The sequence below is a fragment of the Chrysoperla carnea genome, chromosome X (genome assembly GCF_905475395.1).
Source record: "Chrysoperla carnea chromosome X, inChrCarn1.1, whole genome shotgun sequence".
NCBI lineage: Eukaryota > Metazoa > Arthropoda > Insecta > Neuroptera > Chrysopidae > Chrysoperla > Chrysoperla carnea.
This window is the reverse complement of record NC_058342.1, coordinates 35,660,836-35,677,944: the sequence shown is the minus strand read 5'-3', so window position 1 is coordinate 35,677,944 and position 17,109 is coordinate 35,660,836. Positions and strand designations below refer to the sequence as shown.

General features: G+C 30.0%; 1 protein-coding gene across 1 annotated transcript in view; it reads left to right on the top strand.

Annotated features, from left to right (window-relative positions):
• Positions 1–4,283, top strand: part of LOC123302594 (voltage-dependent calcium channel subunit alpha-2/delta-3) — a 28,934-nt gene extending 24,651 nt beyond the window's left edge. Inside the window, exons 18-23 of the mRNA XM_044885602.1 lie at positions 971–1,075; positions 1,328–1,604; positions 1,670–1,921; positions 2,264–2,378; positions 2,448–2,944; positions 3,616–4,283. Coding sequence (XP_044741537.1) covers positions 971–1,075; positions 1,328–1,604; positions 1,670–1,921; positions 2,264–2,378; positions 2,448–2,944; positions 3,616–3,714 — 1,345 coding nt within the window. The 3' untranslated portion in view covers positions 3,715–4,283. The remainder of the gene's footprint in view (positions 1–970; positions 1,076–1,327; positions 1,605–1,669; positions 1,922–2,263; positions 2,379–2,447; positions 2,945–3,615) is intronic.
• Positions 4,284–17,109: the final 12,826 nt, after the last annotated feature.

Here is a 17,109-nt window from a genome sequence, read left to right as displayed (position 1 = left end):
CGTTTCACGTATCTTGAATGTAGCGAAAGTGCCAATGAATTGTGCTTTTTTTTTCTCATATAAATGTCGCTCTATCCTTCACCAACTGCTCTCTTAAAAAGTATGTTCAGGCGCGCATCTAGAACTAAATTTTGAAGGGGGTCACAAAGAAGGTTTCATCTTAATGTAAAATTTGAGTGGAAAAATATATTTTAGAAATTTTTATTCGGTTTGGGGATGGTTATGACCCCCTATGAATACCCCTCTAGATCCGCGCTTGAATATGTTTGTTTTTTTTAATTATTTTTTTTGTCAATTTGATCTTCTTACCCCTATAATTATGATTGACCCTGAAATAAAAACATTCGACGAAACGTTGAACCATTACAAATACCCGGAAAAATTTGGATGGCTTGGAAAAATAGTGCAATTATGGTTAAATAACGGGTACACTACTTGTCTTACTGTTTGTTGTTCCCAAGATTTGATTCTAGGAACTTGAATGATTTAAAACTGGACCTAGGGTAAGAGCAAATGTTTCATATAATCCTTACTCCCTAATAAAACAGGAAATTTTCGATCTAGAGGAAAACAGATACATAATTAACAAAGTAAATCATCCCCTGACATCCCCTCGATATGACCATGAATGCTATCCACAAAATTGAATTTTAATCAAAATTTACCAGTTCATTTATCTATTTGAGTTCATTTATCTATGAAATTATTTGCACAATTTTTTCCAAAACCTCTGTGTATCGCAAATGAAAATCAAATTTCCATAACTTTCATAACAACCAATGTTATATGTCGTTTTTATTTAAATAAATTTTCCAGGTGTTTTTTCTTAATATTTTTCATCAAATACTTTTCCACAGGGTGCAGTATTTCCATCAAATAACAATTATAAAATTTTGTAGACTTAGCCCCAAAAAAAAGCTTTAAATATGTTTGTAAAATTCAGTTCTTTAATGTGATATGATCTTTGCAGACAAGGCTATCAGATGTTTGGAGTAACATTATCGTTCATTGCAACACGAAGTGGTTTATTGCGTTGGATTGATCATGCAACCACGTCAACAGACTCAAACGAACCGTAAGTAAACATGAATTGAGAAGCTGGACCCAAGAGTCCATAATTTGGCTCAAAAGAACTATTTTATCTTTTTAAACGTTTTTCTCAAAAAACATTTTGCGAACTTACGACCTTATTGCATCCAGCTCCTCAATTGTTATCTATCTACTTTCTCTGTTTCTCGGTTTATGGCCAGACCGAGATATGGCCAGATAAAGTACTTGCACCGTTTTTGGAATACACTTTTCATCAATTCTTTTGCAATAATTTTAGACATTTTTCGGAATTGAATACACGTGCGACAGATGAAACTTGGTATCGTCGTGCTGTTGACCAGCATGCAATCGAACCAGAAAGTTTTGTATTTTCTGTACCATTCGATGCAGACGAGATGTATGCACGTGGAGGAATTGGACAACGTGGCCCATTAGTAACGGCCACACATGCAATATTTATCGAACGCAAAGGTCACAGAGCTCCAGCCGCGGTTGTCGGTCTGCAATTCCAGCACTCGACCTTAGCTTCGCATTTCATTAATATTACCTCAGCCGTAAGTATATTTAAGGCGTATTTCTTCGGCATAACTCGATACTCTAACATAAGCTTCCATTACAGTGTACAGGAACAACTGCCTGCCGTAAAACATGCGCTTCCGATGAACTAGATTGCTATGTTTTGGATAACAATGGTTTTGTCATTTTATCCGAAAGTCCTGAACATACTGGTAAATTCTTTGGACAAATTGATGGAACAATTATGGATTCGTTAGTACAGGATCGTATTTATAAGAAAGTTGCAGTTTATGATTATCAAGGAGCTTGTTCCAGTGATAAAAGTCATTTTAATAAAGGGGTTAAATTTATTTCGGTAAGGATAAGTCTCAGAATTTTTCTATTTAAGCTCGAAATAATACACAAGGCTAGTTTTATCTCTCACTCGTGCAACGAAATTGCTGTCCCCTTAGACAACCAAGTGGCGATAAAATCCCAGAATTCCCCTAATCTACCTTCTAAAGTTGCACAGGACTACCGATCCTCCCTGAATGAGTTGTCGTGTGAGGCCGAAAAGCCAGTGTGATTCCATAAAGGTTCCGTGACGGAATTCAAACTACCCTTGTGTATTACGAGAATTAAATGAGCCTTCAAAAATCGACCAAAAATTTAGGAGAAAATGCATTATCCAATTTAATAAATTTTAAAATATTTATAGCCGTTACAGCCTTTAGGGTGGTTTTTCGAATGGACAATTGGAACATTAAGTTTCTGGTTTTCGATGATGGGTCAAAGTTACGCAAAATCTTTCTCCTATGCAAATGATGATGATTGTAAGTATTAATTTTATCAAATACTGTGTGTTTCAAAAGTTATTAAACCAATGTTTTTGACTTCTATAGATGAATATGATACCTATGTGACCGATGACATAAACATGGAATCGGAACCACAACCAGCCGGTCCAAGTTCAATTCCAAACGATATAAAACGTCCAACGCCTGAAGTAAACAAAGAAGTTACTAGAACAACGTCTTCCACAACCGATTCTTCGAGTGGTACCACCTCCAGCACTGGAGGTCATGTGTACCCATGTGATAAACGTGTTGATCTGTATATTTTACAACCGGATCGTTTAAACACGAGTGGCCTGAGTAATCCGTTAAAGGGCAAATTAACAAATTGCCATATTACGGGTTGTGAACGACCATTTAGTGTACAAAAAATTCCTCATAGCAACTTAATTTTATTAGTTGTTGATACTTTATGCCCATGCGGTAGCAAACAATTGAGTATAGGAGCGTATGAAGTCTTGTATGATACAAGTCGATGTCGGGTCAAACCTATGGAAGCACTTTATCGACGTCGACCACCGAAATGTATCAACTATCATCCAGAAGTAAGTAAAATAAGCTTTTTTCGATTATAGTGTTTCGAATAGTCGTATAAAGATTTTGAGAAATAATTATCAGGAGGGAAATAAACCTGTCTTCAGTTTTCTGCCTGTTTTTCGAGACAAGCTTTTTGTCGAATCTAGAATAAAAACAAAGCGAGAATGAACCCGTAAAATAAAGAGACTTCTTTGCATATTCCTTTAATCAGAAGATACTCCCACTTTTATCGATTTTTCGCTAATTAAGTTCAGCTCAACAGCGACAACGTAACAGAACAAGACCGAGTAGTAGCGATTCTAGAGCAGTGATACTGACACCGTGTCTGGACGTCAATTTGTCCAGACACTAGGATGTTAATGAGTAGAATTGCGGATAAGTCGTAGTATTTTGTTAGGTTAACGCCAAAATGGATTTAGCACCGTTCTTTAAACTTTCTAGGGCTACTCTTGAGACCGAATGGAAAATTTTCTAAGAAATTCCGACGGGTAGGGAGTCAAACGAACAATTTACCGAATAACCTTGAAGCCGTAAGCTTAAAATAGCCTAATAAACTTGATTTTGAGGGCAAGAGGGCTTTTAAAGCAGCTTTCGGATACTTAATTATTCCTCTTTACTAGCTTTGGACTATTAAATACTGGTTAATATTTAATGAATTGTTATTTTTCTTTTTTTGTAGGAAATTGAAATAAAATTGTGTGGCAACTGTGGAAAATTCCAGGCATCGATTTTCCTCGAATTTTTAACAATTGCATTCACATTATCAAGATTCACGTGATTTGAATTCCAACACTAAACAAACAAACAAAAATTCGAAAAATTCTAACAAAAAAAAATTTAATTAAAAGTTAAACAAAAAAAAATTGTTAAATACACGAAAAATTCCCAAAAAATTAAAAATACTCCCAAAAATTTCATTACATTTTGAAAAACCAACAAAAAACAAAATGGGTAGAGCATTCATTTCATTTGAATGGCAGCATTGATTCCAATTCGGATCATCAGATGGGTCCACATACATACATTGTTCGTTCTAAAAAAATTTATTCCAAAAAAAATGAAAAAAAAAAATTATGTACATGAGCAAATGTCTAAATGTTTGGCGCATGTGTAAATATGAACGGTACGTTTGAGTTTAGCTTTATTTATTAAAAAAAAAAGTGTAATTTTTAAGAATGCGCGCGAATTCTAAGTAAGCTACATATTTAAGCCCTTGAGAGAATGATTTATCACTTTTTTAATTCGTTACAATTTTTAAAAAATAAAACGAAGTTTGGCTGGCCAATTGTTGGTAATAATTTGTATGAATGACTCATTTAAAAAAACAGTTTTTATGCCAATATTAAAAAACCTACCCAAAAAAAGATAAAATCACCTTTTAGTCACTATTTGAAAAAAAAATGAAAAAACATACCCTCCTGTTAAATATTTACATATATATATTATATATAAGTATTCAAATATACTCCCCCCCCCCTGAAATACCCCCTCATTCACTGCGAAAAATATATCCAGCTAATTTATCTCAAAATATAGTCATCAAAGAAAATTTTTTTCCCCTATAATTGTGTTCATTGTTTTGTGAAAAAATCATTTTTGAAGAAAATTCATTGGTTATAACACACATTCCAAAGAAAAACCATCCTTTTTCGAGGTTCCTAAAAGCTTATGCAAAGTATTTAAAATCATTTTAATGATTTTTATGAAAAATTTGAAGCTTTTTTATTTTAACCATAAATTTGGAATTTTCAAATTCGATTCAATAACTTTGATTCAATGATTCAAACTACAAATATACTTAATGATGAATCATTCAAGAAAATGTGTTATAATGTGCTATGTCTGTCAGGTTGTTGTCAGTTTCAAACAATGGATGCTTTGTCGATAGCACATAAGTATACAAGTTATACACACGCGTTACTAAAAAGTGAAAGATGCGAATGAAAATTCCCATTTTTCAATCGCCATCTTAAATTTTAAAGTATGTTGTCTTTCAAAAATGTATAAGTGTACAAATTGACGCTAAAAAACTCTTTGGATGTTCGCTTAGATAGATTTTGGAGAAATTAAATTCAAAATATCTTCGATTATTTCTAACCGTTACAAATTAAACTAAACTTATTATACCTTTAAATAAAACTTACAGACAGGGTCATTAAAACCTACATGAAAAGAGTCATCGAACTGAAATGTAAACCCCGTTGAAAATTGATAAAATTTTTCATAAATATGTCATAATTATGTCTAATATGTCACCTGTTCCTACTTTTTTACGTAAATTATGTAAGACCGTGACGTCAATATGATGTGTATATTATGTCACAACGTAACATTTACATCATGTTTACGTCACGTTTCTTACTGGTGACATAGATTAGAAATAATTATGACATGCTCAGGAGGATTGTGAATTTGGAAGCGTGTTGAAACCGATTTTTAAAGAAAAGATTTCTTAAATTTAGGAAAAAAAACTACGGTGCTAAAATCCCAAAAAGAAAAAAAAACAATGGACACAATAAAGTAATAAAAAAAATTTGCAAAATAGAATTTTTTTTTTTGGAAGTAAAAATATTATCGAATCGCTATACAACAATTTAGCGTATATTTACGGGTTTATATTAATGGAAAATATAAAAAATTTATCACGTCTAAATCAAATCACACATTTTCAACACAATAGAAAATAACACAAAAAAATAAGCAAAGTTTTTCTAAACATTTTATTCGAATATATTTCTACCGTGTGATTGTGTGTGTTTTGTATTATTTTTGTCAAATTTTAAAAGAAACAAAAAAAAAATGGAATTTGTAAAAATAAAAATTTACAATTTAATTATTAAGTATTCTAATAAATGTTAACTAAAACTGAAAAAAAAAATTTAATAAAAATAAATGAAAAGAAAATGGTGAAAAAAAAACCATTCAACAAATATTATGTCGATTTTTATATCTAGAGAATGGATTTTATATTATTTGCTCATTTTTAGTTTGTTCAGAGCTATTTATAGATTCTTCTTGACACATGTAATCGTAGCATGACTCATATGGACAAGAATCTGTAAGTAGCTCTGAATAAACCATGGGGATAATTACATAGAGACGCAAAGTCACCACCTAAACGGTTTATCGCAGTAGAGACGTCAGAATGATCAGATAAGAGAGAGATGTCAGAATATCAGCGCGTGTAGCCATCTTCGTCTCTCTTATACGTGGTGGAACCATAACAGCATATTCCAGAGAGATAAGACCACTATGTACAAACATATTAACGTATAAACGCCAATCAGTTCTGTCTATTTCTCTGCAGATCAAGAATTCACTTATTGCGTTACCTATGTCTTTATACCTCTATGTTATTATCTCTATGGAGTAATTTCTGCTGAAGAAGAAAACTGGTTGTTGAAGTGAGTATTAATATACGGGAGGGACTGTGTTAAAAATTGAAATATTCAAAAAATTATGCCCTTTTCAGTTTAAAATGATCCCATATACGATTATATGAATCGTTTACACCTGCGCAAATGTCATTTAATATTTATTTTAGTATAAAAACTGTTTACGCATGCGTAAGATGATTATATATATTTGAATTTATTTTAAAACAAAAGAACGCAGTTCGGAATACAGCTTCACGGATCCGTGCGATTGGGAAAAGTGATATATAATACTACCTTAGATTTAAATGTATACTGTCGATTTTTTAACACGAATAATTTCGAATTCTAAGACAAATTAACATAAAATCCATTCCTTACTTATATTCCATGTTACTCAAAAACAAAAAAACCTTTATATATATATAATATATATTTTGTTTGAGTGAATATAATTCACAAAAATTTAATCGTTTCCAAAATATATATATATAAAAAAAATATTACGAAATAATTTTCCAATTTAAATGTTTTAGCCAAAATTTGAACATTTTTTTAAATGTATTTAAATAATGTATATAATGACTTAAGGTAAAAAAAAAAAAAACAATGGACAAAAAACCTAATAATTAAATTTAAAGAAATAGGTACATATTTATAAAGAAAAAAAAAAAACAAAACTCTCTTCCAAAAGAGCTTAAAACTCAAAATACGTTTGGATTCCTACATGATTTTGTATGGCACATACCACAATAAACAGAAAACGTCATGGAGTCCAAACAGGATCAATAAATGGGTTACGATTTATACATTGAAACACATTGGACAACATCTCTTTGTTTGACAAGCGGTTTGAGCATGTCCACGTTTCTGGCATTATCAAAGCATGGAGATAAAATGAAGTTTGAACAAATATCTTGCGCAGTCAGATGGCGTTTGTGTAATCTGTACTTTAAAAATATGCGCACAAATTAAAAACACAATTAGGATTTGGATTATATAAACTTCGTATGAACGGTATTTAATATTTTTCAGCAGTTTTTCCTCAAAATAAATTAGTGTAAATAATTTTTATACCAATAGTGTAATATATTTAAATCCATTGCTTAGCAACGGTGACTTGAATCTTATATATCTTAAAAGTTAACTCATTTATAATTTTTGTATCCATTTCTTGTTTTTTTGGTGTTTTAGGAGTAAAAAGCGAAATTTATATAATTCTACTTTTGGTCAACACAGTTAGTCCAAATATGGGGTGTCTCGAAATTACAAGGTACAGAATACATTAGACCACCTTCCAGGAAAATTGTGTAATAAAATCTTGTATTTGTGTGAACAGCTTCGTGGTTTTTCGGCACCCTACAAAATTGTATGGGAAATCGAACGTATTTTTCCAAAAATATATGTTTTTTCCGACATATATTTTAACGGTGAATACTTTTCTAATCAATCTGAATATGTGTTGTTGGTTGCATAATCAGTTGTTTAGAGAAATATTATCCCAAAATTTGTACAATAAACAAAACAAACAAAATTGTTTATCCCAAAAAAATAGGTTGCTACTATCACAATGCGATTAATACACATTCTTGTAAATATTTAAACAAAAATTTTATAAAAAAGTATATATTTATATATCAAAGGGCAATCTTACACAAAACTTTATTATTAATATTATTAAAGGTACTCAAAAACTTTAGGTTTATGAAATTAAATTTCAAATTTCCCGCAATTTTTAGGTTAATTCTTGTATTATAAAAACGTTTCGATTGCAATGAAATCATCATCAGTCAAATCTATTTATTGAACTTGGAGGATTTATCGAACAAAAATCGCAAAGACTAAAATAATTACGATTAGCTAAAACTGATGATTGTTTATATTATAATCGAAAAACGTATTTACAATCCAAAAATTATTTTAAAAATTAGGATGAAATTTGAAATATTAACACAAATAATTAGACTTTTACACAACTTTTGTTTGACACACTTTTTTTAGATGTACAATGTAAATAAAAATTAGAAACATTAACCTCTGCAAAACTAAAAAGTCACAAAAAAAATAGTTCTTAAAATACATATCGACTCATATTTATAGGTTTTATTTAACTACTTCATACTGTGCGAGATCTCCAAAACAAAAAGAGAGCAAAAATAGAAATTTGGAGCTCGTAAAAATGCAATAATTATTATTATTCTTATTAAGGTTGGGTGTTAGCGAGTTTCACTGTTTGTAAATATCGTTTTTAAAATTGTGCAGAATTTATTTTACAACTAGAATTCGAGAGAATTGTTCTTCTTTTTTGGATATATTCAATATTTGCCACAATAATGCTTCCAGAAACATACTGCCATGCGATTTTATAGACTAACCCCTTTCCCTTCCTCCGAATGTAGTCTGTTGAATCATCTTAATCGAGAACTTCATTCAAGCTCGTTTTATATTAATTGAAACTATCCCGAAACAGGTTTACAGGTTTAATTTCTCGAAATGTCCCACAATAAACTGTGAGAAATCTCGTTACTTTTTTTCAGTTTAAGGTTTCAAGAGCTGTTTACTTGTCAGAATCTTAAAGATTCCTCCCCCGAGTACAACTTTAATCTGCGATGTTCCGAATTTTTTCTCTAACGAAAACGTTCTCGCTTTCCAACGAAAGCCATTGTAATAAGTTCTTCCTTTGCTTCCAATTCAGACTGGCCAGACTTTTTTTATTCCCATGAGGAATAAAAATATTGCTCCCCTACGGAGTAGAAATATTGGCGTAATTGAAGGTTTTCAAAATAGAAATACAATAAATCGATTTCAAATGTTTTTGTATCATATTATACTCCTTAGCACCTAGCCCCTAATGTCCATACTATTTTCAGGTCTATAATCTTTTAGCTACAAAACTGCAATAATCACATTCGAATTCGAACTCAAAGCGCCAAAATCAAACTTTTAGATAACGTGGTTTATTCTTGAGAATCGGAGCTGACCGTGAAAAGTTGATCAGGTCCCTTCAAATTGAGATGAACGTAAACTTCTTTAAAATTCCTTCAAACGATTCAGCTGTTTTTTGGCTTGGAAAGGTAACAACATATGAACACACTTTCCCTCCTTTGAATCCTGTACCCCATTTTGAGAAGCTTAGGGTGACTACTCGGCCGGTGTTTTTTCTTCCAGCTAGGGAATTTATCAAATTTCATTCTTTCTTTCGAAAACTTTGCTGTTACCATGCCTTCTTATTTGAAGGCCGATGGATTTCAAGCGCTACCGTTGGAGAACCAGAATCAATATCAGGTCAAAATCCCGAGGGACAGCTAACTTACTAATATTTTGAGCTCCGATTATCAAGAGTGTATTACCATAAAAGTTTGTATCTTAGCTAAACAAACAACGCTGTAATCATCATAGGTGTCGCTAGAATGGAATTACGTAGGGGGTGCAAGTCATTATTAAGGAATATCGATTCATAATGGGTACTATTTTATCCATTTTTTCTCGTGTAGCGATGCCTATGCTAATCATTTATCTGAAAATTAATACAAGATTTAGTGGTAGTGCCTCTGAGTTTTTTTGTTTAGTCTCAATGAAACACATATCTAAATGAATTACATATCGAATAACCATAAATATTTTTTAAACTCTGAGAAATGTACAATAAAAAAACACACACTGTTATACGTATGCTTGCTCCAAAAATTTACGGTTTTTTTTTTAGGAAAATTAGACAAAACACTGAGTCGATTTTAGTATTCAAAAATCACGAACCAAAATTTTTCGAAGTATAAAAAAACTCATATCGCCAGATTGAAAAAGGATCGGTTTACGACTCCACCACTTTTTAGGACGGGTTACAGTAACATCTTTCGTCTGATTGGAAAAGTGGAAAGTGGGAAATTTCCGGAAAGAGATGTGAAGGGTTTGATTCCCGCTCAAGATTTCATCAGTCGAAGGAGTTGTTACAATCCCCTACAATGTGGCGGGAGTAAAATTAGGCCACTTTGCAACCTAGATACATAGTTTTATACTATGGGAAAATTCCTTTAAATTACTCATAAGAAAAATTGGCGATTTAAGATTTTTGGATACTAAAATCCATCCAGAGTTTGTACAAAATGGTTTTATTTCATTGTTAAATGTTTAAACTTTCTCTTTTTAAGGAAAATTTTTTATAGAATATAATTATGTATTAAAAAAATCGAATCATTAGTCAACGAGAAAATAACACCTTGCTTGGGGAATTGTTTTTATAGATTTTTTTGATCGAAGAATACCTCAAATTGCATAAGTCCATGTTTATAGTTAAGTCTTAATCAGTTCAAATTTTATAACATTTTCTTTCGAAACATAAGAAATTCGATCTTAATTCTAGTTCGAATGGAACTTTTTATATCCGTGGAAAAGTACATTCTATGCAAACTAAAAAAAGCAATTTTTTGACTTATATTGTTTCTAGATAGCGCTCTTTGGTAAAATTTTGGGCCATATGATCAAATTATCAATCATTTCAATTTATGAATTCTTTGGGTCAAAATTATTCAATATAGTAAGTCTTATTGTAGATAAGAAATTGCAAAAATGCATAGAGCGCTGAAATTCTATGCATAGAGCGGAATCTCGAAGCAATTTTAGCGTGCTCCGAAGGTAATCTAAAGAAATCGTTATAAAAATGGACTATTCAACCGCTAGATAGTGGAATTTTTTATCGGCCTCATATTTTCTAAGTCTATTATTTTAACCAACAAAAGATGACTTAATTGTAGAAAAAGCCAGGGATAAAAGATTTTAAGCAAGATGGTTATATCTGAATAACTAACACTGCGATCCTTAGGACGATATGATACAAATATCAATGCCTACCTTAGTAACGATACGCAGTAAGTCCATAACCATTTTCGAATTTTTTACATCTCTGGCCCAAATATTAAAATTAGGTTATATTTTTTCAAAATTGGCTTTAATAAATTGAAACTATAAGCGTTTTTTCTTCAATAACCAGATTGTTTCCCCATGATTCATTGGAAAAAAATTTGGTTATTGAAAAATAAATACTGAAGATAAAAATTATTAGTAAAATTTTAGAATAAAAACAAAAAAATTCTCGTGTCTTATAGAACTGCAACTCACCCCTAGAAGCAGCTTCAAGAAAACTCTTCGAGTTTGATATCATTTGAACGTAGAAATGTCAGATAATCTCCGATCAAAATTTATACAAAAAGGTTTATCACAAACTACTTTTTATGAAAATGTCATTTTTTTATGTTCCGCCATATTGATTTTGTGTAATTTTGGTCTGGGCCTGTCATACAGTCTTACTTTCCGAAGGGTTATCTTACCGTTACCACTTTCTTAACTTCTTGAAAGCTTTAAAATGGTAAGTTGCAGCACTATTATTCCCTTAGAAAAACTCACTATGTAAATAAATAAAAAAATTGCCCTGATATACACCAAAAAAAATGTAACTGAATCAAACTGTAATAGTGGCACTAAAAAAAAATTAGTTTACACAAATTTGTACAGAAAGACACTAAAAAAAAAAAAAAAATTGAAAATAGTGCATTTAGCATTTTCACAAAAAAAATTACAGACAAAGAGCTTTGGAAAAAAAACGGTGACAAAATTAATTTTGCTTTAAATTTTGTTCTACCATAATTTAAAAAAGTCATAAATTTGATATACTAACTTAAAAGACATATAAAATAAAAATAAAAAAAAATGGCCGACCATTTTTTTACAAGATGGCCGACGTTCATAGATAAGTCTGTTTCAGTGTTTAGATAATATAAATAAATAAAAAATATTAAACATATTGAGTCTTCCATTTCAAAACAAATAATTAATTATTAAGGATATTATAATTACTAGTTATCTTAAACAAATAAATTAATTGCATAATTAAAAAAATTAAATTTAATGACAAAAAAAAAACCATATTCTAGCATGTATCGATGCATGAAAAAAATTTCGACCAACACTTTTCTTCGGATTTCCTAGAGAGATAGCTGAGAAATGCGAAAACACAATCTTGTCAGTCCGAAATTTGGTTCACTTTTTCAGTAGGTACAAGGTTGGAAAGATCAGAAAGAAACTCGTTTTATCATGTTCGGAGTGTTCAACCCCGAAAAAGGTTAAGTTAAGTAACAGTTATCCGCTTAATATAAACTATAGTGACTTAGTGATTGGAATTTTTCAAAAACGGCTAAATTGCGTCAAAATTCCTTTCAGATGTTTCGAAAGATGTGGTAACCCTTGGTATATTTTTAACGGGCAATAATGTGTTTTTTTATAATTCTAAAAATCATTCTAGAAAATTCGAAGAAAAACTTTTGGTTAATGATTGTTTGCAATTGGTGCGTCGATACGTGAAAGACTAAAAAGAAAATTAGTAAAAAAATTTTAAGTTTTCGATAATGTCAAATTATACTTAAGTATTAAAAAAAATTTAAATAAAATTATAATTGATGTCTAAACATACAAAAAAACGAAAAAAAACCCAAAAAAAAAATGCAAAAAAAAAAAAACACTAAATTTAAAAAATAAAAATTATTGGTTTCAAAAAATGTAGTTAAAAAAAGAAAAGAAATATTTTTTTGATAAAATTTGTATGTTTACAACAACAATTTAGTGTGTCTAAGAGACTGAAGCTCTTTTTTAAATGAGCTTAATTGACTTGTAAGCGGAATTTCATGGTAAATTTTTTCAAAATATGAAACGTTTTTCGAATTTTTTATTAATTAATATCAAAGTATATTTTTTATGTATATAAGTGAGTGGTTATAACGACATCTGTTAAGTTGTTTTTCAAGCATATCAAATTTTAACGACATCTGTTAAATTATTTTTCAAACATATCGTATTTCAGTTTTCTATGTCCATGGTTTTAAGCTGGCCATGAACGTTAAATGCAAAATTATAATTAAAAAGCGGCTTGGAGTGGCCTATTTATTTGTCTAACAGAAAACTGAAAAGTATATCAGTTTTGACTAGAAATAGGGAAAATTTGGAAGGTTTTCACATGGTTAACCATATCAAAATATTCGTTTTAGGCCAAAAATTTCTAATACTTGTTGGGAATGCACTGTAAAGTATGTAGGAACGCAGGTCAGTAATAAGTTTGACTTTTGTGGTCTTAACATGACAGATTACCGGGTGTAACAGAAATAGTGATGCCTCTCTTGGAGTAGATAGATCAAAATAACTTTAATTATTATGTATGTTTTACCATTTAAACTTAACAGTAAAGGTTGGTCTACACTTTTAGGACTTTGACGTCATAAACAACTAATTTGACGTATTGTAAACGTAATTTATTCATTCCGTAAAGTGTGAATGAACCTTATCACAAAATACAATGAGCAATATTTTAAAAGACAATACAAAAATACGTAAATCATATTTTGAAAAAATTTAACGTATTTATTTAATAATTGGTAAATAAATAATTTAAAAAAAGGACATTTTTAATGAAAAATGAAAAGTGAAAAAAAAATTGTAGTAAAATTTTTCTTCTTCATACATGCAACAAAAAAAAAAGCACAATAATCTCACTCACATTAAAAAAAAAAAAAAAAAACGTACACTTTAAGAAAATCGTTATAAATTGTTACAAAAAAAAGAATGTATTTTGGTAAATTTGTGACTGTTTATATTATCATTCATATTTAGGGCCGGATCAGGTCATTTCAGTTGGTTTCTTTTGGGCATTGCTATTGAAAGCACTGGCGATTTACCCAATCGGGGGGAAGGGATATTTGCATTTAAGGAATTTAGAGTTTTTCTAACCCCAAATTTACCATGTCTTCGTTATTGATAGAAATGAACGATTTTCCAAGGACCTGGATAAGCTTAAATCGGGTCCTAAAGACTCTGAGAGAGTAGGATTAATAAGCCCAACAGCTAATATTTGTCGTAGAGAATTTCTCACTAAATTTATTGTGAGAATTCTTCACTAAATTTTACTTATCTCATGCATAAAGCAAAAATTACTTCAAAATATACTTTTAATAGTAACTCCAAAAAGAAATCAACAGATGGCTCATCCGATACTTTAATATGCTGATTTTAACAAATGCGTCTGCGCAAACAATGCGTTAAAATCAACATATTTAACCATTTATCTCTTTTTTTTTTATTATTAATTTCTATTCCTGTACATTTTAACGAAATTTAAACAAAAAAAATCGCCTCCTGTGAGATATTTATCTGAAGCATTTGTTAGCTTTAAATAAGAAAAAAAATTCATACTCTCACCACATATGACATTTTTTAGGTTAAGTTTACCTGTTTTTTGATTTTTGTACATTTTCATGATAAAAAAAGATGATAATTACTACCTTTACTCTCTAAAAACATTAAATATGAAAAAAAAAGAAAATTTTTTTTTTGTTTATTCACGTCTGGCCGTAGCTTCTTATCAAATGTAATCAATAATCAAAAAAAAAAACAACACTGTATAGACAAAAATATTATGTATATATATATACACGATTATATATATATATAAATATATATATATACATATAGATTATATCAAAACTACCTATAATGTTTATTAAATGAAAAATTATGTTATAAATAAATTGTTTGTTTTATTCACTTACCTCAATTTTCACACCACATTTTCACAGATGATCCACGCATCAAATTATTGAGAAAAAGCTGTCATCATCATAAGCTATATACTCTCTACCTTGTACACCCTGGGAGTAGAAGCTTTCTAATCAAAGAATCTTATTTTAATTTTCTTTTTTTTATATCCACGCATCACGGGGAAAAAAGAGCTTCAACGTCATAAGTTGAAGAGCTTTTACTTTTTTCATTCTGTACCTGGTACACTCTTTACAGAAAGAGAGGTTTATCATACATATCTTAAATGGGTTTTGATATGGAGAAGTTCTGGGTCCTACATTTCGTATAAAGGTGCAATCTTATGATCACGCTGGCTTTCGAACGTTGATTATCGTTCCACTTAGCCGAAAAAAGTTATATGTATATTCATTTTAAAGTATTCCATACATGATTCATTAAGTGTACTAAATTTGAAGACCCACATGTTATTCTTCAACCCGCTTTTCCTCGCTTAGCCCGCCCTCCAAACATCAACTTTACTTACATCCCCTTGGAAAATAACGTGGCATTCGGTATTGGAATTCCGTCTGCTCCTTTGAATAATGACATTAAAAGTGATACAGTATACTTTTCTCTCATCTTGATAATGATTCATTTCAATTGATTCCATACATCATACATTAAGTGAATCATTGATTCATCTAGAGAATCAACTACACCAAAGATTCTTTCCAAGAAATTTTGTTTGTCCTTGAATTTTTCTGTCGGTTAGAACTTTAAGTATATAATTGTATAAATCATTGATTCAAATATTTCGTACAACGATAAAATATAGTTTCAAATTTTCAATTTATAAAGAAGCATTCCTTACATACCGCTTGTGAGAAGAATAATTTAAATTCTCTGTAAATATTGTAATAATTTACCACATGAAGTTAAAATAACCTCAGTAACATGGGTACATCAGGGGTAGAATTTCGGAAAATTTCTTATCGGATGCCTACGTCATACAAAGAAAACACCCTCCAAGTTTCAGGTCTCTACGATCAGCGGTTTAGGCTGTGCGGTGATGCGTCAGTCAGTCACTCAAGACAAAGCATTTTATATGTATAGATAAAACTGCTGGTAGCATAACCTACAATTACTATGAAAGTCATCAACAAATTCACATCATGGCGTCTCGTGTTTTAGGTCACGTGATACACATATTAAACATTTCCACTTTCAATTTTAATATAATAAAACAATAATGTGCTTTAATGACTCAGACCAGAATATTTAAGTATCTGAAGGGTTAAACGACTCCAAACGATCAATAAAGGGTGGTTAAAATCTTGGGGACATCTATGGGTACAAAAATAAATCAAAAAAAGACGTATTGTGTCTCAAATCATTTATTCAACACCCCAATATAATTACATAGTTTGTAAAAATTGCATGTATTCTAATAATATTTGTTTTTTTGTTTTTTTTGTTTTATTTTATTTAATTAGATATTCAAATTGTATTTTTAAACTGATGCATTTTAAACTAATTAAACAAAATTGTTACTTCATCTCTTCTTTTTTTTTTTTCATTTTTATTAAATTTATGTTTTGTTGAACAATCGATTTCACCGTTATTTTATGAAAATAAAATCAATAATAAATACAATGGCAAACAACCGTTCATGTCAACTACATACAAATTTGACTTTTTTGACTCAAATATCAAAAAAAAAAAAAAGAACAATCTTAAAACTTTACAAAATAAATTATTTAATGGTCATGAAAATTCACAAATAAATTATTACAACTATTGAGGCGTTAATTCTTCTTTTTTTTTTTTAATGAAAATCATGACATTTAAGAGAGAAAGAGAGAGAGCAATTTGAAACCAGGGTGCAATTTTTTGTATTTTTTTTTTTTTGTTTTTTTTTTTACACAGAAAAAATTGTTACAATTAATATTAATTAAAAGTCTTTTTTAAATTCTAAAATTTCAGAAAAAAAATTGAATTTATTTAAAAATAGATTAAATATTAAACGATGTCTGAAATTTATGACATCATGAATAAAAGTGGTTTAACCTCACTTCTGATGCATGATTACATAACATTTGAGACATCCGAGAAGAAAGAAATATATCGAATAATAGATTTTTTTTTTATTAATTAGTTGCGTGTTTCGACAATTCTCAAGGGAGGTAATAAGCGTAACTGTAGTTTTTTTTTCTGGCGTCGAAATCGAAACAAAACATTACTAA